This window comes from Mytilus trossulus, chromosome 12 (assembly GCF_036588685.1).
Source record: "Mytilus trossulus isolate FHL-02 chromosome 12, PNRI_Mtr1.1.1.hap1, whole genome shotgun sequence".
Lineage (NCBI taxonomy): Eukaryota > Metazoa > Mollusca > Bivalvia > Mytilida > Mytilidae > Mytilus > Mytilus trossulus.
The window spans coordinates 42,852,032-42,870,285 of NC_086384.1; the positions used below are offsets into that span (position 1 = coordinate 42,852,032).

The 18,254-nt window shown below is 31.4% G+C and overlaps 1 protein-coding gene across 1 annotated transcript; it reads right to left on the reverse strand.

Moving 5' to 3' along the window:
- Window positions 1-4,069: 4,069 nt before the first annotated feature.
- On the reverse strand, window positions 4,070-16,603 carry LOC134692473 (C-type mannose receptor 2-like). The gene is made up of 8 exons (XM_063552926.1): window positions 16,564-16,603; window positions 14,871-14,965; window positions 13,603-13,690; window positions 10,517-10,718; window positions 9,313-9,430; window positions 8,340-8,427; window positions 5,525-5,729; window positions 4,070-4,600 (listed from the first exon to the last, which is right to left on the reverse strand). Exons 1-8 carry the CDS (start codon window positions 16,601-16,603, stop codon window positions 4,357-4,359), a joined length of 1,080 nt encoding a protein of 359 aa, XP_063408996.1. The 3' UTR covers window positions 4,070-4,356.
- Between the last annotated feature and the right edge of the window lie 1,651 nt (window positions 16,604-18,254).

Here is an 18,254-nt window from a genome sequence, read left to right on the forward strand (position 1 = left end):
AAAAAATGGTGGATTGAACCTTGTTTTGTGGCATGCCAAACCTCCCGCTTTAATGGCAGTGTTAATGATAACATTAAAATGACAACATAACAAGACAGGGTAACGATAGAAAAACAGGAAAATGGGAGAAAATACAGGACAGAGAAACAAACCGAAGTTGAAGATCGCCAAGGACCAAAAGTTTAAAAATAATGATTAGGCCAGGGTAATCCGCATGGGAGAAATACATAATTATTATCAAGAATAAAACAGTTTTGCAAACAGTAAATTGATGGCAAAAAAAAACCCGTTGGCTAACTATTCAGTGTTGATATCATGTTATTGACTATTGCTTGTTTTCCTTTTTTTCTCTTTCCTGTGATATGTTTTCTTTTTCTCGGACTGAAGATTTATATTTTTTAAGTTCAAGAATTACCTGAATAGTTAACAAAGGTACTAGGATTGTTAATTAATATTTCCGACGCACGTTTCGTCTACAAAAGAACATTAGTGATATATGCACAGAATAGTTATAGGCCAAATAAGTATTGAGGACCCAAAAATCCAAAAAGTTGTTCCAAATACGGCTAATGTCATCAATGCCTAGATAAGAAAATCCTTAGTAATTCGAAAAAATCATACTTTTATAAACATGATAAACAGGAAAATAAAAAGTGACCACATAATTGATATTCATGTCAATTAACTTTGCATAAAAACCATAAGATAAAGCAACAGGAAAGCCAGTAATGCAAGTAAAACCAGCTTCTGTTCTAAAACTAGTAAGCTAACTGCTGATAGTCATCTGACACCATGGACCTATGACAGATATGATGATGAACACTTTCTTCACCTAGATTAAGGGAAGTGGTCAAGGTAGTTAATTTACTGTATCTTTAACCTGTTGTAAGTTCGAATCCAGCACGTGGCAGGCGTGCATTACTCCAATCTTAATTGCCTAGGATTGGCAGACGTCCTACTGTAGGTCATGGTTCTTGTCGAGCACTCCAAAGTCCTCCACCAATGAAAACTGACCACATAAACTGACAGAAAAGTGCTGAAAGTGGTGTTATGTAAAAACCAATCAATCTTACTTAGAGAGTCACATAAAATTCAGTCAAAAGACTCTGCTGATTACATCGGTTAATTTCCAATCCTGTGGATGATGTTTTTTCTGATTTACAGTTGGACTTTCGATACGTATCAGACAGTTTGGCCAACAAATATTGTCCAGTAATACCATACATACATATTCATTGCTTTCAACAGCTTTAAATTGATGAGTTTAAACATCTGAGCGCATTGTAATGTTTTCCTCTTGTTTTGTCATTCTTTGTTTGAATAACAAAGATGGAATTACTCTACGTGCAGACGTTTTGTTCAGCATTAAAGTTTTGAAAACTTACTTAGTACTTACAATTCCTCTCCCAAAATCAAACTTAAAGCTGATGATTTCTTCCCCAGATAATTGATTTCTTGAATTTAAAATAAACGATTGTAGTGGTTTGTGTTGTTCAGTAAGATTTTTTTATTGCGTTTTGTAGATTTTCTTTAACTGTGTTTTTGACTTGTTTTCGGTTGGTTTTTTTTATGGAGAGGTGAGCAAAACACAATATGTCGTTATCTTTTAGATTTTCCAGTTTTCGTTCTCTCTTTGTGTTTATACTTTCACAATACTATGGTTTTATTTATTACAATCAAATCTTAACTAGTGACGTCATCGCCAGTTGGTTGATCAACATGGAATATCAGTATCACAGATACCAATCCCTCCCTTTTTTCCTGGATTGGAACATCACCGAACTAGTACTTCTAGTGAGTTGAACGACGTGTACCACTATTAGAGCAGGATCTGATTAATCTGCTTAGTCTTTCAGGACACATGCAATCAGCCCTCGTATTTTTGAAAGAGGTTCATGTTGCTATTTCTTTAATGTTTAGGGTTGCACGTTGTGATTTTAAGTTTTGTTACTACCTACAACAGTCCTGTCAATACTTTGTTCAAATTCGTTTAATTTTAAAGGCTTCAAAATACACTTGACCGATAGTTTACGAATTCGGTAATGTCTCTGATTAGATAAGGATCAATTACCATTTCGCTATTTGTGGTGGCTTATCACTCACTTTTCAACGTTATTTTAAAACAGACAAACACGCTACTATGAATCTACAGGAACAATTGAGTATTATAAATTTAAAAAAAACACCACATAGGTGTGATGGTGATATGGCTGATTGTCACGCCCTCGACCTGCATTGCCAACAGTTAGTAATGAGTTCTGTGTTCTTTATGCTGTCTTACTTTGAAATTTGAAGGACAACTGTCATACAAGTGCGAGATTGACTGTACTCAAACACCATGTTTAAGACACAATTTTCTTCGGGAAATGAATGTACCAAGTTGGGAATATCTCTCGTTCCATTGATTTTATTTATTTATTTTGTGAGTTTTTATGGACTTCTCTCTTTTACAATTACCTTTTATTTCTGTATTTATAATACGGTTTTTATGGAATTCTAAAGATTCAGTTGACATTTTATTAATTATGAATCATTACAAATTATCAAGCAATTTGTATTTATTATTTTTGAAGTTGTTGAAATTAGTACTAATTGTGCAAAATATTAAATACGGATCAGTGCTGCTAAATATAATTTTATTCTATAAAGTTCAATTTTAATCGCTTGTCAGTTTTATACGCATCGACGAATATCCAATAGAAGATATATATAACATTATTATACACTAGTTATTTGGATGGGTGTTTTTCATTTGCACGTGATGAATGGTAGAAATCTCATTTGATTTGTGACATTTAAACAAGTTAACGGTATACTGCTGTTGCCTTTATTTCGAATACTCAATGATACACGAATATCATGAGATAATCATCAATTTTTTAGACTTTTTGGACTCAATTTTTTTAGATTTCTTGGACTCAATGCAATTTCCCAGATGTGTCATTTTGATGTTTTTTTTTAAATTTATTTACGGGATTTGAACATCGGTTTTCTATTGTAACCTTTGACGGTTTGTGATATATATATATTTTATTTCTCTCATTCATCGTAATATATCACACACGATTAAAATTGAACTTTATAGAATAAAATCATATTTAGCAGACTGATCGTAAATTGATATTTTGTACAATTAGAACCAATTTCAACAACTTTAAAAATAATTAATGTAAATTACATGAGCATTTGTAATGATTCATAAGTAACAAAATGTCAAGAGCATCTTCAGAATTCCATGAAAACCGTATAAAAAAAGTAAAATCACAAAATATACTGAACTTCGAGGAAAATTCAAACTAGAAAATCCCTAATCAAATTGCAAAATTAAAATACCGAGCTCCAAGGTAAATTGTAAAAAGGGAAAGTCCATAAAAAAACCTGTTAAATATAAACAACGGAATGTGTAAAAAACAACTTGGTAATGCATGTTCCGAAGAAAATTGTGTGTTAAATATGGTGTTAAAGTAAGGTAAACCTCCCACTTGTATGACAGTTGTCATTCGAATTTCAAACTAAGACAACGTAAAGAACACAGAACTCATTGCCAACTGTTGACAATTGATGTTTCTTTTCGGAAGGTGCTTATCTGCTATATCACCATCACAACTATGTGTTGTTTAATTGATTGTACTGTTTCTTAAATTCAACTGCTTCATTAGTCTCATGAAATTTGAATTAGAAGCACGTTTTTATGACAAAATATTGACATGACTGTTATTTGTAGAAACAACACTTAAAATCACAACGTAAAATCCTAAACACTAAAAACTTTCATATTCCTGACTTGGTAAAGGCATTCCCTTTTGTAGAAAATAGTGGGCTAAACCTGGTTTTATAGCTAGCTTAACCTAAAAACTGCATTACGGTCGCTTAAAATTCTATTTCATTGACAACAATGTGTGAACAAAACAATCAGACATAATAGGTAACAATGTCAAAGATATGGGTACAACAGTCGTATTGTATATATAAACATATGTGTACCAATGTATTGCTGTGAGTTCGATCAGAGACATCAAAATATAAGGGTATCTTTAAGTAGACGAACATTGATAAAAATACACACAAGTTGTGGAAACATCAATTGCATTTTGTTATTTAATAAATTCTTAAAAATCTGCACCATGTTAAAATAAATCAGTTCGGACAACAAAATAGGACACTATCCGGGATAGTTCTGATCAGGCCAATAGTTAACTACGATACTGTCATGTGTACATTCAAGTACTTTTAAACTGTGAACATTGCACTGTTTTATTGAAAAATGTTTTTAGGTTATATTTGATTAAATAGATAACATGTTGCGTTGCAGTAACTGTTGGATTGGAAAGAAGGAATGAATTACTTGAATAATAACTAGTTATAGAAATATGAGGTCGTCGTTTCTTTCCAAGCGTATGTGAATGGTACAGTTGTATCGTCTTTAGACTCTGTTGTGACTTTTGTATTTGTTTCAATTTTAGCCTCTGTTGTGACTTGTGTATTTTTTTCAACCAAAGACTCTGTTGTGACTTGTACATTTGTTCCAACTTCAGCCTCTGTTGTGACATGTGCATTTGTTCCGACTTCAGCATGTGTCGGGTCTTTTTCTTCGATTGCTCTGCATAAAAAAAATGAATTCATTAATTTATTTGATTTAATGATTAGTTTATGGTATGGGTAAAGAAGATGTTTACAAAAAGGACACAAAAGAAAACAAAATCTTATTTGAAGGATGAATAACTAGGACTTCAGTAATTTACGTTGAAAGCAATACAAATCTTTGCAAAATCAGAATTTGTTTATGGTATTTAACCTGTTCAAAATGTATCTATATTTGTGGTTTTGTTCGTAAAATGTGGACAGCAATCATCTATCCAATATCGTAACTTGCATTTAGAAAGATATCGCAACACCGTTTGCCTGCATATTATCTTTCAACCTATTTCGGGCAACGGTAGAGCCGTAACTGCGATATTTTAGTTTTCAGATGATAAAATTATCGATCAAGATACTAAATGATATACGTGAACTTTTTTTTTCAATTTAACATGTGCAGCATCTGTTTGTTTTTATCTGGAACCACAATTTAATCATACTCTTATATATCCGTCATAGCCTTACATACACAACTATAATTGTTATCGAAGTAAATAATCACTTGTCTGAAAAGTTCTATCGTGTTGTTGAAATTCAGTATCTATGCCTAATTATTTTTCACGATTTTTGCAATCTGTAGTTCATTATTTTCAGAGTTATAATGTGTCGCAACGGTAAATTCAAGTGTTCATACCAAAAACATTTTAATATCAAAATCAATTAAATAAATAATGTCTTACTTCAAAAGCCCAACATAAATTAACAAGTTCATAGGGCGACAGTAGATGTTAACATCTCGATAATCGATTAGGACAAAGCAAATAAAAGTAACACACGGAATCTAAGACAATTTTCTGAACTACAAAAGAAACGAGATCGAGTCCGTCGGTATGCTAGGCAATATAATTATATTCATACTCTAACTGAATCGTTCGGTCTTACGTACTTTTCACAGATATATCGGTTGTTATGATAACAATCCACGTCATTCCACTTTCCCCAATATCTCATTTCCATGCAGTCCTCATTATATTTATTATTAGGTTCTCCCGGCCACCAATTCTCAAAGGTTAAAGCACGGTTGTCACTCCATACGAAATATCCTTCCTGTTTGGTATCCGATCCTCCAATATATCGCCAATGACCATGAACTATGGGACAAAAAGACATAATATTGTAATTTAGAAATATAAGCCCCAACTTTTTAAAACATTTTCTATAATAGAACAAAACGGCATGATTAATCTTATTTGAAATTGAAAATTTGGAAGTCAAATTTAGAAAATACAAAATCTGCACAACCTTTATGATATACATTTATGAAACTAATGCGGGTAACAAAACTGTGCTCCCGTACTTTGTGTGAAATGATAGATAAAGTTAACAAACAGAACCATTTATTTAAATGCTATAATATCCCTTTCTGCACCAATTGTATAAAAAAAAAATAATCAACGTGTGGTTCGTTTGATCTCAGTTTTCATTGGCTAAAATCCGATTATGACGTCGAAATTTTTTGCTCTCCTCTGAATGTCATATTGTGACGACATGAAAAAAGGCGACCACGCCTGATGACGTCACATAGAAATACAACATATTTTGGCAGATCATTCGAAATGAAGGAATACGTTTGCCTGCATATTGTTTGAAAATCATTATAGAAACCGATTCTACCACCAAATCTTGTGTAATACGATATTTATCCACTCTCGACAGTTAAATTTTAAATATTTAAAACGCTCGGCGGGTCTTGCATTTTAAATTTTAAAATTTTACTGTCTCGAGTGGATACATATCGTATTGCACTCGATGCAGTGGTAGAATCTATATTTATTAGATTTGATAAAATTGAAAGAATTGTTAAGGACTCTGCGTTTTGCCTCGTTGAAGAGTTGCTGGCATCGTAAATTCATTCACTATTACAAATGTTATGTACCCTTTAAATGATTTTTAATAGTATCCCTTATAGATAACTTTTGAAATTTTTGAGAACCTAAAGATTGTTTTCCAAGGAATATACTACCGTAACTTTATTTTATAAATTTTGAAATTATCAAGAAACTAAGATTTCAACTCCCTCAGTCAAAGTTGGCTTTCGATGAATTTGGCTATTTATTTTAGGTATTTTTGACATATAGTTCTTGAACGGTTTCGGTACTTATACACCTTCGGATTTCAAATGTTTGACTTTGAGCATTCCTAGTCTAGGTAAATCCAGAAAAGCGCTTCGGACGCAATAAATTATTATTCGTGCTGTTTTCAAGTTTTTACAAAACTGTGCTGTTCATTAGTCATATTTCGATTAATCCAAAACGAATCCGGGCAAGAGATAAAAACAGAAAGAAACACATCAACTATAGGAAAACAACGGAACAACAGAAACATTGACCTACAACAAAAGCCAACGGTAACACCACCAGAAAACATCTGACATATTCTAACACTGTACAGGACATTTTGAGAAACACACGTGGGTTCAAGCTAAAATTGAGAATGGAAATGGGGATTTTTTGTATTGCTCGCCAAACCACCCGACTATATGAACATGTTTCGCTAAAGTGAAAACACTTCGTGACAAAAATACAGAACAAACACTCAGAATAGGGAAATACATAAATAAATAATATACGGTAATGAACTTAACAGCATGTTACCCGCAGAATAACAACGGACACCTCCTATGAATTTAGAAAATCACCAAGACAAACAAACAACATTCAAAACTGCGCATCACAGAATGAAGCTGCATCACAAAAAGTGACGTATTTTTGTGACGTTTATGTGATCACAAGAAAATTTCTAAAATTAAAAAAAGGTTCGTTTTGTGTACAGACACGTACAAGAACTTTACATTGCATTGAATTTGTAATGATGTTATTTTATGTACTTTCTAACCATGACAAGAATATTAAAAGAAAATTGTGTTTGTAGTGGTGTTATAATGAGTACTTTCTAAACATGAAGGTTTTTCTTCTTAATCAAAAACGTGTAGGCAAAATGTGCGTCTGACGTACAAATTGGTGATACTAGTATTCATGGTGAATTTATTTAATTAAAAATGAATACTTATGATTTCAGTGTTTGTTAGTTATCTGTCGGTAGCTGCGTTCTTCGTGTTTGTGTTGTTCGTTCTGCTTTTACGAGATATTACAAAAACACTCGAAAGGAGAGACAAGGGACACTGGTTTGACCCAACCATATTTTGTTAAGGATGTTCGCTTGTCCGGTTTTGGAATTATTTGTCCGATTTTCCAAATCCTCTGGTTTTATTCATGTTAATGCCTTATAAATATTTGACCGCTAACTCCTTTTTTTCTTTTAATATGTCTTTTACGTTTATTTTAATACGTCATCTGTAAAATTCTTATACATTTTTTGTTATTTTTTAATAGTTTTTACATGTATTACAATGTATTATTGTTTGTTTTTGTCTATACACCTGTCTTTTAAGTATATTATGTGTTGGTTGTTCTTGTGGTCTGATGTTCAGTTTTAAAAGTATATTTCTTGGAATTTTTAGATTTTATTACTAATACTGAACACTCATAAACAAAGAAATTAAAATTTTACTTCTTCACAATCGTTTTTTTTTCGTTTTGAGCGTAACTGATGAACGTGATTCAAGAAGTATTTTTCATCAATAAAAACGTTATTTCCTTAGATTTGTTTGATGGGGAAAATAGTTTCGTAATCCATCGGTGTTTTGTAATGGCGACCGCTAATTATATTTTCGATTAATAAATTCCTGATAAGTTACTTACATACTTCGTGCATCTTGTCATGCACATAGACATTTTCACCTTCGTCGTTGGGTTCAACAAGATACGCACCAGCTCTTTTACACATTTTCTAAAATAGAAAAAAATCATAAGTTTGGCGTGAGAAACGTTGCAATATTCACAAAAAAAAAAAATATATGTTCATAAAAATTAAGAATTAATCGTAAAACCGAATATTTGTTCATAAAAATAAATTTTGAATTTAATAAATTAAAATATGTGTTCATAGAAATAAATTACGAATTTAAAAAATTAAAATATGTGTTCATAAAAAAAATTATATATGCATAAACATAAATATATGTTTATAAATGAGTTTTTGTTCATTAAAAAAATGATATATTTTCATTAATACAAATAATTTTGCATAACAAAAAGTGTTCGTAACAATTAGATATCGATTCATAAAATTAAAATCATTATTCATTTGATCAAAATACTCATTCACAAAATCAAAATATTCATAACAAAATCAAAATATTCATAACAAAATCAAAATATTCATAACAAAATCAAAATATTCATAACAAAATCAAATATTCATTCATAAAATCAATATAATCATTCATATAATCTAAATATTGATTCAGAAAATAAAAATGATGAATCATATAACTCGTTTAGACAACTAAATCCTCGCATTGCAACATATATTAGTTTTTTTGAAATTTGAATTTATACATTTACATGACGCAGTATTTCTTTTATAGTTCACTGGCGCATTTTTATCAATTGTCTGTTTGCAAAATAAAGGCAACAGTAGTATACAGCTGTTGGAAATTCATAAATCGATTAAAAAAAGACGAATCCGGGCCATAAACTAAAACGGAGGGAAACACATCAAATAGAAGAGGATAACAACGACACAACAGAAACACTAAAATTCAACACAGACAGAAACGAGCTATAATATAACAATGGCCAAACAGTTGAATCAAATATCTATGTCCTGTACCTGAGCTTCGGCATATGTTGCCTTTTTGCCAACAGTTCTGTAGTAATGATCTTCATATCTGAATAAATTGGTTTTTGACAACCATGTTCCAAAAGAACTGCTGCCTATATATTCATCACTGTAATGAAAATAATAAATTTGGTTACTTCCGCTACAACTGCTACTATTACTTATGATATATAATTATCAACAAAAGTATCGATTTAAGTTGAATTTATCAACACAATATTAACTAGAAACACCTGTTTTTTATCCGATGAAACAGGTTTCATTTACAGAGCGAGTAAATATGTCTATTAAGGGGCAACTCAGTTTGATTTAAATGAGGATAAAACAATGTTTATGAATTTCAAGATGTAATAAGTATTCAAACAAACGTTTTCAAACTTTATTTTTTTAATTTCTGATAAAATATTTGATTTCTGAAATAAAAGCTAATAAATTAAAAACTTAGTTTTTGTTTTGTATAAATTGTTTTGACAAGAAAACCCCACTCTGTAAAACTTAAAATAATCATGCAATTGCTCACCTTAGTACATGTACAGAGTACTAAGTTTAATAAGAAATGGAAAATTTAATGCCTCGGTTAGTTATTTTTTGAAGACATTGTGTACTTTTGTTAGTTCTGTGATGTTTTAAGAAAATGTCGCGAATTGTGGAATTGTGATAGAAATTGTAAAGGACCAGATGACATTAATAGAGAATATATGACCCATATAAATTTCCTGAGTAACACGCTAATCCTGGTGTAAGACGTTTCATCTACTATTTGTGACAAAGATTTTGGAAGACAAAAAATATGAATAATGATAACAACAACAACAATAAGTAAAAAATCCACAAACATATTTCAGAGGACATAAATATCAAGGCCTAAACTCAATAGTAAAACACGTTCAAGTTTAATCCTGCATAAAAAAATGTAACTTTTTTTTACAATTGTTACTAGTATAGATGAATGTACAGAAAATGTCTGGACATTGACAATTGAGCAAAGGTTAACTTAAAATGTGATACTGTGAATTTTTTATGTCATGAATGAAAAATTGTTTTGATTTGGGAAAAACATGTTGTCGTGGGTTTTATATTACATAGTTTTGTAAACGTTCAAAGGCAGAATATTTGTTGAATATTAAAGTTCGAGGTTTAACCTACATTCCCAAAATAAACGTATGTTTGATTAAAGAATCCTGCAATATTTTACCTCTCGCAAATGAAATACTGTTTTTCGTCACAAGAGTATGAATCCCAGTAACCAAGATAGCCCATTCTTGTGCATCTTGGCCCACCTGGTTCATTGTTTTCAATTTCTAGCCAGTTGCTATATTCCACTTCGTCACTATTGCTTGCAGTAACATATCCACTAGATTGTTCTTCTCGAACAATACCCATAAAGAACCAAGTACCTGGTTTCAAAATGACCAAATTTAATTGAATGAGGTTTACACGATTTGATACAGACCTGTTTATTCCTGTGAATATATTGGACATGGACATGATATTTTATACATTATGTGCATCCAAAAGCGCTTTCCAATGTACCCATATTTTGACTATTCTATTTATTGTGGTTGTTTATTTAACGCATCAATGTAAATAGAACGGTATTTGATGAGACTGTCATTAAAGTGAGAGGGTTAGCGCTATAGAACCAGGTTTTATCTACAATTTTCTACATTTGAAAATGACTGTATCAATTCAGGAATATGACAGTTCCTGTCCATTCGTTTTTGATGCGTTTTGTTATTTGATTTTGCCATTTGATTACGGATTTTCCGAATTTATTTTCCCCTAGTTCAGTATTTTTGTGATTTTACTTTTTTTGACTTATTTTTATCAGGAATGCTCACACTTCCGGAGCACCTGAGATCCTCAGTTTTTGATGGGGTTCGTGTTGCTTAGTATTATATTGTTTTCCATACTGTGGTTTGTGTACTTTTATTTGTCTGTTTTTCTTATTTTTTTAGCCATGGCGTTGTCAGTTTATTAATGAACGAAGAAGGGAATATTATTAATCCGGTCCGTATAGAAATATACTGACATCTGAACTTGTTATATACTTGGTGAATGACTAGTAACGGAAATCGTCATCGACAAAGTTAAAAATGAATAAACAAATAACCAGGTATGCATAGTTTGTGTCCAAAGCTCTTTTCTGTATTCGAATTATATGAAAAACCAAGATTATATTACGCCCGAAGCATTGGTTTTGAGAAAAAAGAAAATTCACGTCGCACAAAAAAATCGCTCTCTTGGAAATATATGCCATTACTTTCATTATAGTAAAAACATATTTTGGATTGTTTTGACTATTAAAGTTTCAATGATCAGTCAAATGTTTTATGGCTTGCTTTATGTGGGATAACATAATTCGAATTACATGTGTATCTCTTAGACATTATTTATTTAAACTTTTGAGAATTATTATTACAATCAGTTTGATTCCTAGAATATATTTTGCATGGTAATATTGATGATAGGTAATTACAATTAAAACAAGAGGCTCTCAAGAGCCTGAATCACTCACCTTAATTCTTTTGGTTAAATCTCTCATCAATGATTATTTTGGCTTTTCAATTTATTTAAATGTTCTTTGAATCGTCCTATTTTCTTCAAAAGCAAAACAAAAATCATTTTCTCCTATCTTCTATTTGGCCCAGTAGTTTCAGAGGAGAAGATTTTTGTAAAAGATTACTAAGATTTACGACAAATGGTTAAAAATTTACTATAAAGGGCAATAACTCCTAAAGGGGTCAACTGACCATTTCGGTCATGTTGACTTATTTGTAAATCTTACTTTGCTGAACATTATTGCTGTTTACAGTTTATCATTATCTATAATAATATTCAAGATAATAACCAAAAACAGCAAAATTTCCTTAAAATTACCAATTCAGGGGCAGCAATCCAACAACGGGTTGTCTGATTTATCTGAAAATTTCAGGACAGATAGATAAACAATATTATCCCATGTCAGATTTGCTCTAAATGCTTTGGTTTTTGAGTTATAAGCCAAAAACTGCATTTGACCCCTATGTTATATTTTTAGCAATAGCGACCATGTTTGTTGATAGATCAAAACTTCGGATACAATTTATAAATTGGATACCATAAGGAACATTCAGTTAAAGTTTGGAAGTATTTGGCCCAGTAGTTTCAGAGGAGAAGATTCTTGAAATAGTTTACGACGACAGACGACGACAGACGACGGACGACGACGGACGCCAAGTGATGGCATAAGCTCACTTGGCCCTTCGGGCCAGGTGAGCTAAAACAAGGGATTTGCAGATTTATGAAAGGTGTAAAATCACACCACTGATATTTGTAGTTATTGAACACTTTACAATTAAACGTATGCTTTTACTTGGTTTATTGGTGTCTAAAAGCAAGGCCGTTTATTGAAACTTTAGTGCATAAAATTGAAAATGGAAATGGGGAATGTATCAAAGAGACAACAACCCGACCATAGAAAAAAACAACAGCAGAAGGTCACCAACAGGTCTTCAAAATTACCAATATCAATCCTAATACAATAGACGGTTACAGTGATGCAAATAACATGCAATAATTACTAATTAATGTAATGTTGAAACAAATGTTAGTATATTGTAATAACCAAACTAAATCATCATTCTTACCTTTCTTATTATCATTCCTTTTTCTTTAATTATCATATTGATTTTTGTCTGTTTTAGATACGATATAAAATTATGGATATTAAACGGAATTATGCAAAAATAAAAGACAATGAAGGTAGGGAATAACCATGACAACAAAAAAGAAGGAATAGCAATACAATCTTTGAAGAGCGTGAATTCAAGGGCCCAATGAAGAAAGTAGTTTTTATCTACATAGTGGTACCATTAGTATTATTCCTGACAAGTAAACATTCAGGTAGCAGTTAAATAATGTAAGCTTAGAATACGGTTATAATAAAATTAAGATGCACTTAAGGTGGTACTCAACACCTTGACAAAAATTGATTTGCCTCGTTTAATTTTCATTACTTTTTTACCAAATATTTAACCCTCTGACAAAAATATAAAAAAATATGTTTGAACCAACCATTTCATCAGAAAATTTTCATTGGTTTTATAATAATTTGACCAACACTTATTTTGATCATTGAGAAACTTAATATTTCCTTAACAGTACAACGTGATTAAAACGTTTAGCTGATTTTACTGAGTTATCTCCCTGTAGTGTTATGTAAATAAACTCATCATAGATACCAGGACTAAATTTAGTATATACCACCTGAATGCTCTTATAAATGTCATTTATAATTACCTGCACCAAACGTCATTCGAGCAATGAAATCATTCTCATCATGATCCTCTATTTCTGTCAGATATCCACCAAGACTCTCACATACACGCTGCAATGATTATTAGAAATACTGTGAATTCATTAGTATTCGTTTAATACCAATTGTCGGGGATTTCGTGGGTTAAGGTGAAGCACAAAAAATTAAAGGTTTAACGGATGACAAATTTGCTAAAAAATTGTACACAGTGCTCAACAACGAAATAAACTATCCACCGTCATTCAACTTTCCTAAATCTACGAAAATTAGTACCCACGAAAAGAATTAAATCCATAGTAGATATCAAAAAGCTAAAGACAGGTATTAGAAAACATCAGAGTACAATTCGACTGTTCTACTTACCCAATAATACCATTGTAGTCCCTCTGATGACATTCATGAAAGTTTATTGAATTTGGACTGTATATGTAGTTTTGCTTAACTATAGAAATTGAAGATATCATTTTATACAATTGTTTCCTTTAAGAATCAAATTAATTCTTCGTATTTGGTAAAACCGAAACCATTTTTTTCTAGTTGTCAAAAATGAATGTTTCTACAATATTGTATAAGGTTATCTAGTGGTTTGATTTGCAAGAATAGGATTTTTATCTAAAGTACATTGATTATAAAACATTTGTGTAATGCCATATGCTCTTTACTATACAGAGGTCGTTGTTTGTCAATAATATATCAGAACAAAGACTGTTTTGCTCCACTATCAAAGTGAAGCTTTCAAAAAACATATAATGATACCTTTTTTTATAATGGTTGTTGTAATTGTATTTTTCTCTCATCTTTCTTTTTTTAATAGTTTAAACATATGTATTTATAGTGGATTGGGAAACAAGTTTTGCAACTTATATTAATCCCTTTCCACTTTGCGGGTGAGAGTGCTGCCTTGTAGCGGCATTAGCCTACTCTTTTTCGAAATCTACAAGGGTGTCTTTAACGTTCAAGAGATATGGCTCTCTCTTAACACGGGTCAGCCATTTATCGTCCCCTTCCGACGGACTATCATCGTTTCCTCAAGATCATACTCGCAAATGGTGTCAAGGGAGAGCCGAAAATTGAGTTCCTGAAATTTTTATCCCAAACGGGAATCGAACCAGGAACCTTTGTGCTAGTAGTCCGATGCATTAACCAATACCACACGGCTCTCTTAATATGTACTGATAAAACATAGGTTGAGTATACATGTGTAGTTATCTATCATGCTGCTAATGTAGCATGCATTATATATTTTAGTTACCTCTGCAGCTTTCCAGCTATATGCACTTGATGTTGAGGGCCAGTAACAGTGATCTTTGTACTGAGACCATTGATCGGGACAGTCCTCACTGCATACTGAACATGTTAAATATAAACGCTTTGTTATTGATTGTTTTGTTTGTTACAATTCGTTTAACATATTTGATTTTATGATGCATTAAAAGAACATTTCAATGAAATATTTTTTTATTTAATCAATATTGTCGGCGATAAAGATAACAGTCAAAGAGTTTACTGTAAAATCTTTTTTTCAAATGTTGGTGTGAAGTTTCGGTGTTGGAAATCAGGTAGAAAAAAAGAAGACGATTTCGGTAAGGTACGTATTGCATAGCCATTAATTGGTAATGTGATGTTTTGTCAAAGTTCTTTTTTTAATTTTATTTTAATCAATGCTGATGCCTTTTTTAATCGGACTGATAATTTTTTCAATCGTCCTGTTAATGTCTGTTTTCTGTCAATTTACCTGAAAGGCTTTAATTTGTTCATTTTTGCCAATCTCCATTAAAACCAAACAGATTAACATCCCTTTTATGTATATGGACATCTTCTTATCGCAAATTTAGCTGAACATGTTTATATACCTAGCCTTAAATTGTTTCGAACATTTATTTCGTGGGGTACCAACTTTTGTGGATTTCGTTGGTACAGGTGAACCACGAAATTAAATGTTCAACGAATGAAAAACTTGTTTAGACTTATATACATACTTTGGTTAAACCACGAAATTAATAATCCACGAATATGCTAGTTTTCTTTTCTCCACGGAAATTGGCACCCACGAATATAAATGAATACACAGGATGTAAGAAAAAGGAGACGATGACACTTTGGAGTACAAGCGTTCATAACTGGTTTTTGATAAGGTTTTTATTAATCTTTAATTATTCATATAAAAGAGGGGCAAAAGATACCAAAGTGACAGTCAAACTCGTAGATCGAAAACAAATTGACAATGCCATGGCTAAAAATGAAAAGACCAACAGACAAATAATCTCAGGTGCTCCAGTATGGGGAGCAGGTTCTCCTCCACATATGGCACCCGTCGTGTTATGTTATTGTCTGTTTTCAAACGGTACGTTTTTTTTACTAATAATCTATGTACTGCTTTCTTTTGTTTTTTGCATTCCTTTTGCAACAGTTCTCAAATGTTTGGCAAATTTTCAATCCTGAATACAAACATTTATAAGAGTTGGAAATCTTTTGAAAAAGTAAAGTTAAAATGAAGGAATTTTTCTGCAGATTTTCCGTTTACTTATACTGTAATAGTTATCAAAAGTACCAGGCTTATAATTTGGTACGCCAAACGCGCGTTTCGTCTACTTAAGACTCATCCGTGACGCTCAAATCCAAATATTAATAAAAACAAGTACAAAGTCGAAGAGCATTGAGGATCCACAATTCCAAAAAATTGTGCCAAATACGGCTAAGGTAATCTATGCCTGGAATAAGAAAATTCTTAGTTTTTCGAAAAAAATCAAAGTTCTGTAAACAGGAAATTTATAAAAAGGACCATATGATTTATATTCATGTCAACACCGAAATAATGACTACTGGGCTGGTGATACCCATCGGGGACGAAATGTAATACTGATTCAATCCCACGCAAATTATGTACAACATAAACATGCTTGTTATGTGTAATTTATATATAATTTAAAAAAAAAGTGGCTTACCATAAACGACTAGCAATGAGAGCAAGAATCGACCAAACATCTTCGGTATGAATTCAGTCCTAGTGTCTGATTTTTATTAAACTGGAAATTTTATATAGACTCGATTATTTATCATTACAGGATGTCAAACTTTTTTGCAATCATAAATCTATCTGAAAAAGTACTTGACACGTTAAAATTGGCTCTAATTGTCTTATATTACTTTTAATGTATGTTACCTCTGACCTGTCTTCACAGATGATATACAAAAGGTCAATTTTAACAACATCTAAAATTACACTCATTAACAAAGATTAGATACCTAAATGTCAAAGGATATGGTTTTAAAATATTCTTAAACATGGTGGATTTTTAACTGTCGTTACTGTCAATACTAAAAACATTTATTTGTTTAAAATATATTTTTTGTGCAAAACAGTTTGTCTTACATGCTGTGTTAAGATGGAAATTATTTCCCCGTTCCCAGTAAATTGCTTTGATATTTAACAGTTAACAGTGTCAGTTAACATATAACGTCTTTCATGTACTGTAAATTCACTACAGTACTGAACATAAAGATTATTTTGTTACTTTGGCGGGTGTACATGTTAAACAGAATCAGTTTGTATTTGGTTTCTGTTGCTTAGTAAAGTTTTCTATGTTGTGTTTTGTGTACTACTGTTTTCTTTTTTAAATTTTAGCTATGGTGTTGTCAGTTTGTTTTCAACCTAATACGAGCTTGAATATCCCTTTGTTATCTTTCGCTTCTCTTTCAATGATGTATAGATAAATAACGAATAACGACAAGACAATACACTCTGACTATAAGAAGGTGATATTTTAGAAATTAGGTGAGAACCAATAGCAATCATATCTCATTGATAACTAACATTGCTTGAAATTCTTGTGATAAACCTCTCACTGAATTTTGTAAGAACTAACATCTGTGAGTGATGCGAAGTTGATATCTGACATTTTGTTCATAATAACATGATTTCATTTAAATAAAATTTATTTTAGGCAATTTTTTTTAATTCCCATCGATCAATTTTGAAATTATACCACCCTCAATTTATGATAATTATGTAATTGTATATTATTGTAGGCGGTTTTCGAATTTCCCAACGGTCAATTATGAAATTATACCACCCTCAATTTTTGATAATTATGTAATTGCATATTATTGTAGGCTGTTTTCGAATTTACCATCGATCAATAATGAAATTATACCAACCGCAATTTATCACTATTATATATGTTATCGTATATTTTGAAAAAAATCATAAAAAATCTGTTGTCAGTCAGTGCAAATCTAACCAATACTTGAAGTTGTTCTCGGCCTAAATACATGCTCAAATAAACGCATCATAGATATCATGATTAAAATTTTGTATTTATGCCAGCCGCGCGTTTTGTCAACAAAAGACGCATCAGTGACGCTCGAATAAAAAAATGTTCAAGGCACAGACAAATCTACTTTTAAAGCTTGAAAGAGTCATTAAAGGTTTTTTCTTCTTCAAAATATTATTAATCTCAGTTTCTGCACATTTAAATGGTTTTTGTTGCATTAAAAGAAGTAATATGATGATTTTCCCTTGAAGTAGGTTTGGTTTCTCAAATTTATAAAGTGGTATTTTCATTCTTGGTAATATTCAATAAGTAAGTTAAATCAGTTAATTACAATTGTGATAAAATTAACTTTTTCAAATGGA